The sequence below is a fragment of the Equus przewalskii genome, chromosome 14 (genome assembly GCF_037783145.1).
Source record: "Equus przewalskii isolate Varuska chromosome 14, EquPr2, whole genome shotgun sequence".
NCBI classification, from domain to species: domain Eukaryota; kingdom Metazoa; phylum Chordata; class Mammalia; order Perissodactyla; family Equidae; genus Equus; species Equus przewalskii.
Window position 1 is genome coordinate 67,025,010 of NC_091844.1, and position 17,017 is coordinate 67,042,026.

General features: G+C 49.6%; 1 protein-coding gene across 7 annotated transcripts in view; it reads right to left on the reverse strand.

The window, feature by feature from the left end:
* Positions 1-6,087: 6,087 nt before the first annotated feature.
* The window catches only part of TOGARAM2 (TOG array regulator of axonemal microtubules 2), a 63,703-nt gene continuing 52,773 nt past the window's right edge, over positions 6,088-17,017 (reverse strand). For all 7 annotated transcript variants that reach the window (XR_011526147.1, XR_011526146.1, XM_070572954.1 and 4 more), the window contains 2 exons: positions 11,365-11,451; positions 6,088-6,569 (listed from right to left, as the gene is read on the reverse strand). Coding sequence is in view for 5 of the 7 variants with exons in the window: in XM_070572954.1 (XP_070429055.1) it covers positions 6,313-6,569; positions 11,365-11,451 (344 nt within the window). In the remaining 2 variants the exon portion in view is untranslated. The remainder of the gene's footprint in view (positions 6,570-11,364; positions 11,452-17,017) is intronic.

Below are 17,017 nucleotides of genomic sequence, written 5' to 3' on the forward strand. Positions count from 1 at the left end.
AGCCTATATTAACAGTAGATGTTATACTGCACTGTGGTTTACTCCCTGTGCCTACCTGAAGTTTAAATAAAGTTTCATCAATCCATCCAGACGTTTTTATGAAATGTAATTAAAGATGTGCTGCACACGCACAGGAGCGAACAGTTAATTCACTCAGCACTCTAATTCAATTTTATGGAGGACCCCGGACACTGCTGGCTTGATTACGCTCACGGACTTCGGAAAGTAACTTTGCAGATAGTCTGTGGGCCCTACATCAGTGACTATAGAATTCAACTGATCTAGTAGCCCAAGATCTGAATGCTGTAATTCTAGACACCCCTGATATCTAGCACACGAGAAAACCATCTGTTTTGGCTGGAATGGTGGCACTAGCAGGACTCAGGTAGTGCCCATGGACAAACCTGATAGTCCTGAATTAGAGGAAGAAGAATGAAACAAGGAAGAGGAGGAGAAAGAAGGAGGGATATGACAAATGTGTCAGTCACCTGGGGGAGCCAGAGTTGATCCCAGAGTTGATGGTGAGGAATTAGGACACAGGAGCTGAGGCCCAACGCCTCTATCACTCCACCCTGTGACCTGGCTTTGTTCCTAAGCCATCTTTTGAGCCACCGGGGGGAAGTGAATTCAATCTCTCTTTCTTTTCTTTTCATTTCTTTTCTTTCTTTTGGTGAGGAAGATTGGCCCTGAGCTAACATCTGTGCCCATCTTCCTCTATTTTACATGTGGAACCCCACCACAGCATGGCTTGATGAGTAGTGTTGGCCCACACCTGTGATCCGAAGCCATGAACTCGGGCCACCAAAGTGGACCACTTGGAACTTTATTATGCCACTGGGCTGGCCTCTCCATTTTTGTTTTTAATGTTCATCTCTGCCATCTCTTCACTTTAAGATTCTGATTAAGAAAAGAATTCAGGACCATTTCCCCCTCCTTCCCAATCTGCTTTGATCCTTGAAGAAAGTTAAAAACAGCTGTCAAACCCAGCTAGAATTGACTTCCTTCGTTCAAGGATTCCATGTCTTTCAAAGTGAAAAGGCTTTAAAACATTTTGCTTGCAATCACAACTACATATGTCAAATATACCAAACAGAAAAAAACAAATTAAGCTTCAGAACCTCCCGTTTATTCCCGTGCTGAGTCGTGGGTGATCTGTCAGTCAGACAGTGGGAATGACTTTCGTGCCTTCTGAACAGCAGGTTTTCCTGGGATGAGACTAGAGTTAATAATAATTATACCTTTTCTTTGTGTATAACACTCTACTTTTTCAAAATACAATTATCCACACTGTTTTATTAGATCTTTAAAAAATCCTATGAGATGAACAAAGGAAGTATTTTTTCAATAGTTTTTACAAACGAGAAAAAAGAGGCTGAGAGATGTCAAATGTCTTGCTCCAAAGACACATTGCCAGCTAGAGGCAGATCTAGGTCCCCCAGCCTCTGGCCAGCCTTGGTTCTATGCCTACTGTGAGCCGTGTTTAGATTATTCTGGGGGCGGGAGGGTGGGGGAGGACAGCCCTAGAAAACGATACCACAACCTTCTTTGGAAAAAAATCTGAGTTTTCGCTAAGATTTACAAATAGGAAATTATTTTCCATATGCAGCCAAAGTCCGGTTGTAATTTTAGCCATTTCTCTTAAACTAGCTTGCATGGAAACTCAAAACAAAATTTCCAAAAGAATTTTTAAAAATGATAATCCTCTCTATGTACCTCAACCACTCCCCATCCCTCCCATGCATGTACTGGCATCAAGAAAAAAAGAGTTTTTCCAAAAAATCTTTGTTCCTCATCGCCACAAACCCCTGAAGTGTGCTTCAGGGTGAAACCCCCCAGCAGGAGCAAATGGCACTTCAGGAGACAGCTCTGACACTTCATCTTCAGGGCCCCAAAGTGGTAAAAACCAGTGCAAGAGACAGAAAGGAAATATAGACCCTGGGAAACAAATTGCCTTCATGAAAATTATTTATCTGGGTTTTTTTTTCTCCTTTGCAAGGGGGCAGGATTGGCTGTGTTTATAAGACCTGGTGACCTTTGAAAGCTATTGTTTAGTTAACAACTTCTGACACCAGCCTCAGGGATGCTGGATCACTTTCTGGATGTAAAAGTTCTCAAGGAGAACCCAAGGTGATGCTAATAACGGCTGTCATCCCACAGAGAGGTAATTATAAAGCCATGATTCAAACAAAACAAAACCTTCACATATTATAGCCTTCATCCCTGAAACACCAGGTGACAGGATACAGAGAAGCCATAATGCCCCTTGAATAAAGCCCAGTAATGATAAAGACCACACTGGAACCCCAAGTGGTCCCCGCCTCAGAAACACCCACCTGGTGAGCGGCCCCTTGCACATGGTGATGCTGCCTGGTCTGCCTGCCCAAGGGACCCCTGGAGCCCAGCTGGGACGAGACAGTCAGGGCACTGCTTCTCCAGCCTGCCTGATCCTAGGAATCACTCAGCTGCTCCATCATTTGCAGACTCCCACGCCCCTTGCTGGAGGGCCAGATCTACAGCTGAGACTAGGAATCTGAATTTCTAACAAGCACCCCATCCCCGTCTCCCTCCTCCCTCTCCCAAGCAATTGTTTTCATCAACCATGTTTGGGAAATACTGGCTTAGGAATGCTGACTCCCAGGTGTGGGCTAGCCTGGGAACCTAACAACCACTGAGAGCACTGGGACTGTAGTAGATGCACTGTCGAGAGCCAGGGGTCCTCACTTCAACGAGCACTACAGGTCCTGCTGTTGCTAGCAGGCCACAGTCCACACTGTGCCCACATCTTCCCCACGCTAGCAGCCTCCAATCACGGCATACCTCAAGTCTTCACTTTTTTGTACTATAAAACTTTTCCTCTTCTCTCCTGCCCTTGAGTCTCTGCCAAAACATAAGCTATCGTGGCTGACTCCCTTGCTACGGCAAGCCCTGAATAAATAGTCTTTGCTTTTTTCATTTGGCTGGTCTTTGGTTATTTCCACAAACCCTGTCCCCACCAAGGCCATGGTTGGATAGCCAAGAGTTTACAGCATGCCCTGATGAGCAGAGCAGACCAAGCAGACCCTCTGTGCCCTGAAGTTTTTAACGGCAAAACTCTGGGGCCAGCCTAATTCCAGGAGACCATGGAATTTCAACTGGTCCTCTCAACAGGCTCAGACCGACCCAAGGGGCGGTAAATGTCCTGGAGCCATAGATTATCCTGGAGCAGGTCAGGAGCTTTGGAGTCAAACAGACCTGAGCACAGATCCAAGCTCCAGCCACTTCCTAGCTGTGAATTAGGGCCTGGCCCCCACAATGTGGCCCCTGCCAGACCAGGAGCATCAACCTCACCTGGGGGCTTGTTGGAAATGCTGAATCTTGAGCCCCACACCAGACCTGCTGAATCAAAATCTGCACTTTCACAAGATTCCCAGTGATTTCCATGCACTGGCGGAGGTAGCTCCTCAAGCATCTGTTAAATGTTCTCAACACAAAAAGAAATGGTAATTATGTGATAGGATGGAAGTGTTAGCTAACGCTGTGGTGGGAATCATTTTGCAATATATAAATGTATCAAATCAGCACGTACACTTTAAACTTAATGTTATTATAATAGTATAATGTTATTCTGTTGATTATATCTCAGTAAAGCTGGGGGTGGCGGGCAGGGAGAAAGGACAAGACAGCTGCCTGGGCCCCACCCAACACCAACTGAATCCAAAATTCCTGGGGTGGGGCCCAGACATGAGTATGTTTTAAATCTCACCAGGTGATTCTGAAGCATAGTGAGAGTAGAGAAACACTTCGCTATGAAGGTAAGAGACAAAAAAGGAAAGAGAAAACAAGGCAAGAAGCGGGGCCTCTAGGAAAGTTTTCCTAAAATATGAAAAATTCCTAAGCAAGGAATTCCTCAGACCAGTCACATTGGAGAAAGAGAGAGAGAGAGAGCTCTTCCATAGCTAGAGGCTATATTCCCACACCCAAGGGCATCTTCAGCAAGTGGAGTTTCTGGCCACACGTGTGCGCGCGCGCACACACACACACACACACACACACACAGTCAAGCAATGCACGGGTTGGGCTCGGTTCAGCCCCCTGGCTCTCAGGACAATCTTCATTTCCCGTGACCAGCCTTCCACTGGGACTCCTTCCTGCGGGCCCTCCCAACAGGCCCAGGCCCAGGTTACTAACGTGCTGTCTTCCTTTTGTTTTAAGAATAATGATGTGGGAAACCTTTTGAGGCTGAAATTTCCTGCGGTACCAGAACCACCCAGCCCCTCCCCAGTGGGGTGCCAAGGGGTCACCCCAGAGCCCAGCTGCCCAGAGGCTAGATTAAAACCTGAAATAGGGAAGGAAAAGAGGACCATGCAAAATTTATCCTTTGCTTTTCAGCTGTTTTCGGTTGTTTTAAACACCTCCGCCTATGAGGATGGGGACAGAGCACAGGGAACAGGAAGCTTCTGCCGTGCAGGTGTTCTTGGAAGTCGGGACCTGGATGCAGGAAGACAGGATAAGGCTTTTGAGCTTAATTTCTACCTTCAAAATCCCTGCCAGACTCCACGTCCCTGGGCTCCGACAGTTCTTAAAACTCCTGAAATCTTCTGATAGGTTCCAGGAACTTGACAAGCAGAAAATGCCAGTGTCCCGACCAAACCCGAGAAGTCTGCTCAGACTCCAAGCAAAACCAATTAATTAAACTGTGTAAAACTTTACGAATGTTTACAATCAGCTTTTTGGGGATCTTTGACGGCTCCCATCAAGAGGCCTTTAACCTGGTTCAGTCAGAATCAACACAGGACAGGGTAGCAGTGGAGAAGCCCCTGCTGGGGTCACAATTAGGTGAGAAGCAGCTCACACCGGGGCTGGAATTACCCAAAGTCACACTTAAGCCACCTATTAAAAGCCCAGGTCCCAAGATAATTGTGCCATGCCCAACCTCATGCCAGGGCATTGGGGGCGGGTGACCTAGTTACACCTGGCAACACAGGCAGGATGGAAAAGCGGCTACTTCAGCCAGGGGCACCCAAGGGGTTTGGAAATATATAAGTGAGTCGATTTGGGGCTTCCTAGCCTGCTGTGGGCGGAACTCCCCAGAAGCTCAGAACAGTGATGTGCAACTCACGTGATACCAGGGGGTGGGTGACGGTGGAGAGCGGCCCACTGGTGGGGCTGCCAGAAACTTGCTGGCATGAAGCCTCGGCTACCTGGATCTGCTCCCGAGTGTTGCTGTGGGTCTGGCCTCCTCAGCCGGGACTGGGATGTTGCCCTTTCAGCCTTCACCTTACCCGGGTGTTTGAGGTAATGACCTGAGTTCTCATTCTTTCTGGTCACACCATTGTCAACCTGCCACTGGCCCCAGGCAAAACAGAGCCACCCCTATGGTGTCCATAGCCCAAGCCCCAGATGTCCCCTTCTCACTGCCAGGGCCCCATTTCTCTGGCTGCTCTATCAGTGGGCAAGGCCTTCTCTCAGCTTCCTCAGGTCCTGGCCCATCCTGCATCCAACACAGCTCTCCAGCTCCATGATCGGCCCAGCCAGAGTAACCATGCAACTTCAGAGCCCCCCTGCCGCTTGATGGCTGCATGCGTGTAGCACTTTCTGCTCTACCACGCGCTTTCATTTCTGCTATTTCAAGTGTGAAACGTCGCCTAGTCCTCTTCAGAGCTAGCCAAAAAGCCAGCTTCCAGAGAAGGTTTTTAGTAATGCAAATGTCAAACTCTCCTTGCCTTTTGATAAGCCAGACAGATCCCCTTAGAAGGTTCCCGTGGGACCAACAGACACTTCACTGAAGATTTTGTAAGGCAGAAGCGCCATGCCCCCGGGGACGTCTGCTACACGTACCTCAAATCAGGCTCGTAGCAAATGGACTGGATCTGAATGACCAACTCAGGGACTCTGGGTCAAGAGGGGCTTGTTGAGTTGCTCACAGCTGGGAGCTTCAGCCCCAAAATGGTCTGCCACCCGCGGCTCTGGGCTACGCTGTTTCTCCCTAAGTTTTCATCTCAGTATCATCTGCAGCTGGTTTTGCTGTTGTCATGTTTTGTTTTCTTTGTCACAAACCTATTTACTGGAAAATTCTCTGAGGTTAAAAAAGTACAAGATAATAAAACCTTAGAAAAATAAGTAATTCTTTTATTTCTACTTCAAAATATACTATGTACATCTGGAACTCTAAGGGAAAGTAGACCAGGAGATTATTCCATCATAAAAATAAAATAAGATTAGAAATAGTGATTGCCCACTGCAGATCCATCTCGAATCCAGCCGAAACGGGCGAGAGCTGCCAGTCTTCTTGCTGTCAGGTTCCAGCCCTTGGTCGGCGATCTCGGAGCTGCCTCACAGGGATTCCGTGTGTAAGAGGTCCTGGAGTGTTTTGAGGACTTGCTTTGGCTGGCCGGCGGCCAAGTCCTGCAGCCGGGAGCCCATCTGCCCCCGGAGGCTCCTGGCCAGCCGGCACACCACAGTGCGGACGTTGCCACCGAGCCCAGGCAGGATGCGGCTCCCGAGCATGTTGTTCAGGAAGTACCAGAGGACCGGAAGCACGTGGCGCTCCACGGCCTGGGGCTTTCGGGGGTAAACCGAGGCCACCAGCACTATGGGGCAGAAAAAGGGGAGAGATACTTGAGTCAGGCACTCTCCCTCTCCCACTGCCCTCTCTTTGGACACCGACTCTGTCCCTCAAAGGGAAAGCAGCCCAGCAGTGCTGACTAATCCATTAGACACACTCCCTAGGGCTCACGACATGTTTAGGAGCCCTTGGAAATGTTTTAATTTCTTTTAACATCAGAAGAAGAAAATATGAAGATATCCAGCCTGGTTTATATTCATGTTTATGCCAACCAGTCATAAAAAAACCTATAATTTTTAATTTTTTTTTTAATGGAAGAAAGGCAAGAGTGCTGAAGGCCCGTGACAGTCATAAGCAGTCCCTGCAGCCCAGGGGAGAGGAAAGAGGGACACACACCTGGATTTCAATCCTGCCTCTGCTATTTACTAGCTGTGTGAGCTTGAGAAAGCCACCCAACCTTTCTGAGCCTGTTCCCTAATCTGTTAAGTAAGGATGATAATCCCGAACCAAACTTTAGAGATTGTTAGAGATTAGATAATAAATGTACATGAAGTGACTATTTAGGTAGCCAGTACTAGCATTGATTTAATCCACATTACCACCTATGAGAGTTCACAAGGAGAAAACCTACTAGGGAGAGAAGTCAAGACTCTCTCAAATGAGCATTCTGGAAAATAAACAGCCAACAGGAGATGAGAGACCCGTGGCCTCCCCAGTGTCTGGATGCCAAAGCTCACAAGAAGACCAGCAGGAATCCAGGAGGCGAGGACGTGCTTTGTAAAGCGTCGAGCTCTGCACAGACCCTTCCTCCCAGTGATGAAGCCCCCAAATCTGGTCACAAGGCCCCCATCTTCTCCAAACCCCAGAACAGCCAGAAGTAGGCTAAATCTGCCAGCCAGCCCTCCACCGCAGGGTAGACACCGGGGTTGCCCCCAATGTCAAAGCCACATCAAGGCTATCCCAAGTCGCTTCGGAGGGGCTGCTCCTGCCTCCAGCCATGGCTGTGTTACTCTAAGTGCCTTTGTGCTAACGAGGCCTGCTGTGTAACCCTTGCACTCTGCTGTCATCTTGCCAAAGGATAAGTGCTGCTGAAGGCAAATGACGCTGAGAGCAGCGCTGTATTTATTTATGGGGCCAAGAAACTGGAAGGTTCCCTGGGCCGAGACACCCCCAGGAAACCAGCATTGCCTGCGCCCTGAGTCTGGGGCTCAGAGCTTTGCAGCGTGACTCCATTTCATTCTCACAGCACCTGAGAGGCGGACACTCGTCCACTTCACAGAGGAGGAAACCAATTCTCAGGGATCACGGAGCTTGCCCAAGACCGCACAGCCAACAACGGCAGAGGTCAGAGGCCATGCCTGCCTCCGAAACCCATGCTCTCTCCACCTCTCGCTGTCCCAAACCTCTAGGGGTTCCGCATTTCAGAGGCTAGTCTGAAGTTTTGTTTTATTTTTAGTGAAACCCCCAATTTGTCCTTCCCTCATTAGCTTAACATCATCCATTCCCCCAGGATATCTTCCAGCAGGAGCCCCACGGGGCCCCTCTGATTTCAGAGCCAGTTGAGGACGATAGAGAACCAGAGAAGATGACCTCCCCCCCCCTCCAGCTCAGCCTGATGCTCTCAGTGCCATTTCCTGCAGAAGGTGTACGTTGTCTTTCAGGCCTCAGGGTGCCTGCACCCCACACTGTGGGGCTTCCCTTGAGGCTGCCCAAGTGTCACACAGCCCTCAGAAATAAAGGCAGTCCTTGTTACTGGGGAGGGCAGGACTACACCCAACCCAGCCGCCTCAGCAGCTTCATGAAGTGGGACAAAGAGGTGAGAGTTACTTCCTTGTGCTGGAAACAGGCTGCAAAGGGAGGGCACCATCACAGGAAAGCCACCCAGTGAGCTCCAAAAGAGGCGGGAGGGAGTGGGGAGGGGGAGAGAGAGGGAAGGAGAAGTGGAGATAAGAGGGAGACAGTCAGAAGGAACCTAAAGAAAACCAATAACTCTGATTAGCCACCTATGCCGAACAACTGCAACTCAGAGTTTTCCTAAATCTCCATGGAAACTCAGCTGCAAACAAAGGGAAGAACTTTCTCAAAAACCGGGCCCTGGCAGGGCTCCCCTGCCCCCAGCAAAGGGCAAGGGTTTCACCTGACCCTGCCCACTTCTCCTCCAGAGACACCACATTTGGCACCTGAACGCTCTCCCTCCCATCAGTGAGGCATCAGCTGCCCAGCCCCCAGGGCCAGGGAGGGGGCCGTCACCTGGCTGACAGCGGTGGGCCTTTCAAACTGGCAGAAGCAGCAGTGGCCCTCCTGGGAGTCATCATGAGGAAGAAAACCCCATTAAACGCAAGCTTAAAAGGCAGCTGAAGTAATTAGCCAAGATTTGCTCCTGTTAAGCTGTGCTATGATTAGTTCCCAGCTTGTGTCAATTGAAATTTTCTTCTCTGTTCCTGGCTGACACCAAATTAACAGAAGAACTATGTAGAAACTCTTGCTTTGGGATCTCTTGGAAATAGATGGAAAGTATTTACAGCAAATGGATAATCTAAAATGAAGTACCCGCCCGCCTCTGGGCCCCATAAATTACCTATACTAGGACAGGTAAGGGTTTCACCCAGAAAATGCTAATTTTGAGCAATAGAAAGTGTTCTTGTCTGGTACCCAGGAGGGTCTCAGTTATGTGGGCCCATTCCCATCCCAGGGCACCCACGTCACGGCACTGTGGCTGCATCACGGCCCCCAGCCCCGCCTCACTTGCCCCAACTTCTTGGGGAAGGCCTGGCACCTGGATGGGAGGTAAGGGGTCATTCCAGGGACGCTGGGAGGATGGAACTGTCACCCACAAGTTGCCCCCGCCCCCAGGAACTCAAGCGGGTGTTTGGAAGCATTTAATTGTTTTTCCAAAGTGTTTTCCTTTTGTTATGTTAAGGAGATGCTATCACCAACCACCCTGAACCAGACCAAGCCTCACCAGAGAGCTACACCTGTGACCTTTGCCTTATTTTTAATGCTAAGATCACCTCTCCAGGAGGAGCTTAGGCCTTATCACCATAACCTGCAGTGTATGTGGAAGCATGTTTTCCAACTGAGCCTGCACAAGCGAATACCCACCTCTCCCTTTTGAATATTCATTATTCCCCATCCGAAATAAAAGGTCCCTGCTTCCCTTTGTTCGGGGTCGCCATGACTTTGGAAATGAGTCCTCATGGTCTCCTATTTGTTGCAAATATACTTTACTTTGTGAGACAACTACTTCTGCTGGAGAGTCTGATTTAACTCGCCAGGAGGGAACCCACTTTGGTTTCGGTAAGAGAACCAGGACACAGAGGCAAGGCCAGGAGCAAGAGACGGGGTGGCGGGGGAGCGGGAATGATGCTCCCAGCCAGACAACGTGTGCTGAGCACCCTCTGAGGGCCGACACCGCGAGGCCCTGGGTGGGCCAATGGACTGAGGCTGGCACCATGTGGGACCTCAGGCCAGAGGGCTGGGAGAACAGAGACAGAGGAGGTGATGTCAGAACCAAGTGGGCACCCACCAGGTGGAGGAAGGAGGGTGGAGAAGGGCTGTGCAGGCCGGGAGCCTGTGGGTAGGGGAAGGTGAGAGGATGGGAGATTAGCCTTAGCCGCTGTGAGGAGGTGAGGAGGGCAGCACACTGGCACCCAGAAGCAAAGGCAGGGCCGCTCAGGGAGAGGCAGCTTAGCACAGAGCGTGAGGGCGTGCCTCTGCAGCAGTCTCCTGGGGACAGATCCTGGATTACTTGCCAAGGGACCTTGGGCACTTAACCTTTCTGACCTCCATTTTCCTTCTTTGTACAAAAGGGATAATCATGGAACCCACACCCTCCTTGTGGGGTTGTTATGAGCATTAAATGATCCAGTGCATATAATAGGGGACGGAGGTTACAGGGCAGAGCCTAGAGGTCCAGGCAGCAACGGGCCTCGTGGGCCACTCCAAGGAGCCTGGACGCCATCCTGAAGACTGCTTGGGGGCTGTGCAAGGATTTAAGCAGGGGGGTGGCATGATCCACCCGCATTTTAGGAGGGCCTCTGGGAGTCTAGAGAACGAACTGAGTCTTTCTGCCTCCTTCCTGGACAGGACCTTCCTAAGACAGGGGAGAAGGCTTTTAGCAAGTAAGAAAAATGATAAAACCAAGTTAAGTAACCTGCCCAAGGTCACAGTCGACAGGTAGCAAATGGCTCCGTCCACCCAAAAGCCTGTGTCCTTTCCATGCTGCCACCTCAAGAGCCGCTCAGCCCCGGAATGAAATCACTTGAGCCTCATCCTTAAGACACAGTCCTGGAGCAAGCTTTCCTTGGCTGAAGCTTGAACAAGGCAGAACAGATTCAGGGTGAGGCCCCATCTCCACGTAACGCAGTCCCAGGCACCTGGCCGAGGGCTTAAGCGGGGTTGAAATCCAGGGCATGCTCTCTTGCCAGGCTGTGCAAGTCGAAGAAGGGGCAACTTTATCTAATTCTTAAGACAGTACTGCTGCTGACCAAGCCAGGCACCCACAAGGCAGCATCTGTCCGGAAGAGCAGCTTTTTCTGATTCACACAAAAGTGCCCTCTGGTCTAGTGGAAGTCCTGTTTGCAAAGACGAAGAAATCCATACTATTTTGGTTATGTATGAACATGCCTTATTTTGACCAAAAACCAAGACTGTATTCTAGCAATGTGAGGATTATCTTTAAAAAGCAGATTATCAAAATTTTTAAATGGTCTGTGATTATTTCTGGTCTAAGATAAGTGGGTAGTTCAACCACATGCCAGGAGAGAGGAACCGAGATTGACTAGGAGGCAGGGGTGGGGGCGGGGTGTGGGGGTGCTCACCTGACAGGCGTTCTGTGACATCAAGCACCGCACGGCCACTCAGGAAACGCACCCGCCCAGCAAATGCTTGTAGGAGGCAAAGGTTGTCTGGAAGAGATGGAGAGCATCAGTGGCCGTGATGCTGTGCCAGGTACCCACAACACCTATGTGAGGAGGCCCTTCTGGGAGCTGAATTAATTTTTCCAGGTCACAATTGGGCTACTTAAAAAGTGAATGTACATGGGGTGTTTGGGGAAGATCGAGTGGCTTAGCATAGTTAAACTGGCTTCCAAATGGACCTCATTTACTCCCACAGATCTGGTTCATACTGTCTGTGCTTCCTCAAAATTGCTGTGAGCTTTGGGGCAAAAGAGGGTAGACAGATAAATAGATAGAGACAGGTGATTAATGACAGATAGATAGGTAGATAGATAGATGATTGATAGATAGGTGATTGATGATAGATGATTGATAGCTAGATAGACAGATAGATGGATGAAAGAGATAGATAGATACATGAATATAGATGTGGATATGTAGATACATTTTTAGGGGAAGCTGAGGCACTGAGCCATGGTCACACCAAAGGTCAGTAAAGGGCTGGGGTCAGGATTCAGAAACTATGGCTCTCCTCAAAGCCTGAACTTATGCTCTAAGCAATAGAATTCCCCACAGCCAGATGGCCAGCTATTTCTACACTGAACATTTGCTGATATCTCTTTGTAATAGGCATGCAGCTAGAAACCAAATAAGACCCGCTCCTCCTCCTCCTCTTCCCCTCTAAGGGACTCCTTTCATGAGGAGACAGACACTTAAAAGTGAACCCTAACCCAGGGTGGGAAGTGCCATGCTCCTGTAACCAAGAGCCTGGGGTTCAGGAGCGAGCCTGACCAACTCGTCTCGGTCTGCCCAGACCTTCCCCGTTTCAGCACTGAGTCCACTTCCCGGGAAACCTCTCAGGCCCTGGCAAACCAGGATGGCTGTCTCCCTATCAGGAGCAGAAGTACCTGGCTGGTTCTGGTAGGGTCAGAGGAAGGAGCTTGCAGGTTGGGGGGCACATATCATCTCTCAATAGTTTATATACAACCCCACTGTGTGAGACCCAGGCCCAGATGACACACAAATAAAGACAGCAAAGTTGATCCCCCACATGCCCCCATTCACCTTTCACGAGGCTTAGGGAAAAGAGGGAGTTTTCATCTTTGTTTATTGTCCCAGCTCCCCCATACGCGCCCCGCACTCCAGCTCTCCCTGCTCCCAGCCACACCCATGGTGAAGCCTGGGGATGAGCGCTCCCCACTTGGATTCTGAAGGAGCATTTATCAGCGACGAACCACTAAAGGTGAAATCACAGGTGATGTTTCGGGATAAAGAGGCTCTCTGGCATTTTTTGACTGTATTTCTAAAGTCGACTCCAGCAGGATCCCACAGGTACTGAATTTAGAACGTGCTCATTCCTCCCCAGTCCAGCTGACATCTCCTGGTTTCTCAAACCATTAAACTGGAAGTCCCGCATTCCTCACACAGACATGCGAGGCAAGGAAAGCGACCCCTCACCTGGGAAAAGTGCGCTAACCTGGGAAATACACCTGAGGTCGGATTGCTCTCCTCTGACCTCCAGGTGGCCTCTGCCGTGGCCTGTGAAGGCACCCGGCACACCCAGCTCTCAACAGTTTGCAACCACAGCAATCACAGCATAATTCAGTGGGAGGCGGGACAAGTAAGAAAATGCATTTTTCAGGGCCGTGGCTTGGGGCCTGCTTGCACCTGTCAGCGAGGTGAGGGGCGTTACCACAGCCAGCCCCTGGGGCCCTGGGAGGTGACACCAGTCTTTTTAGACAGGTTCCACTTTTTCCAAGTTCCTTCAATCGCCCAGCACAGAGTGCCAGCATCCCCATAGATGTGCAATCAAAGCTTTGCTTCTCCCATCAGCCGACCGTTCTAGCTAAAAGCTAATTCCTGCTCCTCCTGCTCTCTTCCTGAGGCCTGGAAGGATATAGACAGGAACATGTACACACGTACATCTCTGCTGCTTGCAACAGCTCCATCCATAAGGCAAGAGTCTATAAAGTAATTTGCTCTGGAAGATAGAAGAGGTGCCAGCCTCTAGAATACTGCAGTTAGCAAGAATCAGTCTCAGAGTGTCTTGGTAAAGCTGTAGTTGTATAAGAAGAGGTTTTATGCATTATTGTTTCCAGGTGCTTCTATTTGTCCCATGCCCATCATTAGCCATGAGCTTGCCTCTGAGAATGAGGACTTTTCTCTGCTTGGTCTCCCCCACAATACTCAATCCAGGACATTCTTTGGACGCAGCCGGACCTCCCCACTCCTGGCCACTGACACGGCCTCTTGGATGCAGAGAGAGGTGAAGAACTTGGAGAATATTTGAAAATGCACATCTAGCCGACTTTTGGGCCAGACCATGTTCCCACACTGCCTGGCACACCACAGGTGCTCAGTAAATGTTTGCAGGGCACAGGGTAACATTAAAGCAGAGACAGTGGTTGCCCATGCTGGTTTACACACCCGGGCACATGCCCCAGGGAGCTGGCTTCCCTTCCTCTGACCACTTTCACAGTGAAGGCTCACCTTCCAGGTCTCACCCAGGATTCATGGAAGGCGGTATCGTACGGTGGTTAAGGGTGTGCACTCGGGGTCCCGGATGGAAGGACTGAATCGCCTAGATTGAATCCTGGCTCTTCCACATCTTAGTGTGAATGTCACTTATCCTCTCAGCCTCAGTTTCCTCATCTATAAAATGGAGATAAAACTGGGACCTTCCTCACAGAGCTGCTGTGAGAATTAAGCGAGTTGACATAATGCTCAGGAAAGTGCCTCAAACATATAATTATGATGTCAGTATCAGCTATTATTGCTACTATTATTATTATCACCCTAAAATGCTCTGAAAGCCCAGCAAGCTTCACAGTGGAGAGATCAAATAAGAGGCTGGGATCTAACTTTTGAAACCTTGACACCCATGCTCCATGAGCCTCGTCTAGGGCATGCAAAGCCTCCTCTTCACAGGCTGCAGCACAAGGAAGCCCCGGCTGGCCACGGCGCTGCCACGCCAAAGGTGAGCAAAGCCGTGCAGTGGAGAGAAAACAGCCACCAGCTGGCAGGCCAGGCAGCCTGTCCTCCTCGGGCCTCGCCTCCCCCTCTACAATGAGGCAGAGGTCTAGGGGGCTGCACCCGTCCCATTCAGCCAAGCCCTGAGCCCACCAGGCCACATCATCCCAAGCTACTGGGAAGCCAGAGAAGAGCTTTTCAGAAAGCATAAAAACTACGGTAGTGGGGACAGTGACAGCAAAGAAACTGGAGTCAAACTGGACTCCCAAGAACAACCTCAGGACTCAGTAAGTTACGATGTCACACAGCCGAATTCTCCGCGGCCACCAAAACTAGGTCTGTTCATCACAGGAAAACCAGGAATGACCCACCTCAGCAGAAAAATGCAAGCTATGGTATAGCGTGGGGCAGAGCTGTCGCAAGTGACTTGTGTGTAATTATATGCAAATACTCATGCTCTGCATTTTTTTTTTTTTTTTTTTTTGCAGAGGAAGACTCATCTGAGCTCACATCCATTGCCAATCTTCCCTCTTTTTGTTGTTTGTTTGTGAGCTGCCACCACAGCATGGCCACTGGGAGATGAGTGGTGTAGGTCCATGCCTGGGAACCAAACCCAGGCCACCAAAGCAGAGTGCACCAAACTTAACCACTAGGCCACGGGAGCTGGCCCAGCATGCTCTGCTTTGTTTAAGAGCAGGATGCAAATTTAAATGTGTGATATAACCATGACTCTGTACACCAACATGCACAGAAAAAATATCTAAAATGAAAAATGCCAAATGTTAATAATTTCTTTCAGGAGTTGGGAGGTTTTTCTTTATAAATGAGTTTTTTTCCCCTTCCAAATGCTTTGTATTTTCCATTTTCTCAATAATTAATAAGTATGACTTTTACAGTGGTGGAAAGTAAACTTGATATTTTCAAGTTAATTAGAAAGACTGCATAATAGCATGAGAAACTGAGGAGTTTTAAATGAAAGAAGCAAAGTCAAAAAAGTATTTACATTATGCTTTTTAACCAGGGAAATTTGTATTCATGCAGACAGAAAATGGAAGACAGAGACATTTTTAAGCAGTTGGTATATGAGAGGGGCACCGAAGATGAATTTTTAAATTCCGTTAACAATATAATGTTGGTCCTAAGATTTATATAAGGTAATGAATTTAAAGTCAAAAGTAGATGCGAAGCCGCCCATTTCCAAGCTTATCTGCTCTCTCCAGCACCGGCCAGGGGCTGCGCTAAATTAAGAGAACTCCTTTTGGCACACAGTCTGGCCAGGAGTGGGTGAGCTGTCAGCAGCCTGATGTTTTCATTAGTGAAGTTTCTTCTGTAACTGACCCAGTAACAGAGCCCAGAGTCAGAACCAGCCAGTCTGCTCAGGAACTGCCTTGAACCCCAGAATAACTCCCCTGAAATCAGAAGGTCTTGGTGCTGAGTAGAAAGGATACCACTCCAGGCTCAGCCCTGGAGAGGCCCTGAGGCAGGCAGTGACAAAGGGCAGAGGTCAGGGAGCAAGGTGGCCAACATGTCTCCTTCCTCACCGCCTCCTAAAACGGGGACGTGGGCAGAAATCCCCACCTGCTCTCTCACCCAACACACCACCTGCCCCACTCGCCCTAGGGAAAACCAAGGAGCTAGAAGAGATGTGGTGGCTGATGAGTCAACTTTATCATGAGTTCCAGAATCAAGAGGGCTCTTAAGAGATCGCCTAAGAAGACCAACTTCCCAGTTTGGCTGTGTGATCTGGACTTCGTGCCAGCAGATGTCCTGGCTGTGTTCTTGATCCACTTGCCCCCCACCCCAATCGAGCATGAAACAAACAGTAACATGTTGAGCCATTGCTTTGTGACTCTCCACCTTTAAGTGCTTCACAGCACTTCACAGTTCCTCTCCATCCTGGAGCCCAGACTCCCCGGTGGGGCATGAAGAAGTAGGCTTGGGAGAAAGCTCTCTCTGCTCAGTGGCTCCACACCACTTCCAGAAGGGGCCTCAGGGTGCTAAGGGTTGACTAAAGCCACCAGGCTCAGCCTGGGTGATATGGGAAGGAAGATTGACACCCCTTCTCTTCTGTCACACCTGTCCCAGCCTCTGCTTCTACCACCCACTCCCCTGGGACAGTGGGAAGTGTAGTTACTTGCATCCATGTTTCCCTCTGCAGGCCAGGCTCACACCATTCCAGGCAGATGAGAACCATTCTCAGAGAGAGCGTGATTCTACCCTTGGCTCCCCCTGGCAGTGATGGATTCTTGTTGGCAAATGGAATCCCTCCAGTTGTGTTCTTTGTGGATATAGAAATCAGCTCGTTACTTCATAGTTAAGAAAACTTCCAAAACCGATGTTGCTGGTTGGACCGAGAGGGTATGGCTCACGGCAAAGCCACGTGGCCTCGAGAGCCCCCTGACACACCTGCTCAAAATGACCTGGAGCCAAGACCCCGTTATTCACACTTGGGACCCCAGAGGGGCCGTTTGCCAGGGGATTTCTGGGCTCTATCCATCCCTGTGAGACCAATCGCATTCTATTCCAGGCCAGCGCTGACCCTAGGATCAGAGAGGAGGACAGTACCCCTCACACCTGTCTCCATTCTCCCCGCACCAGATCCTCC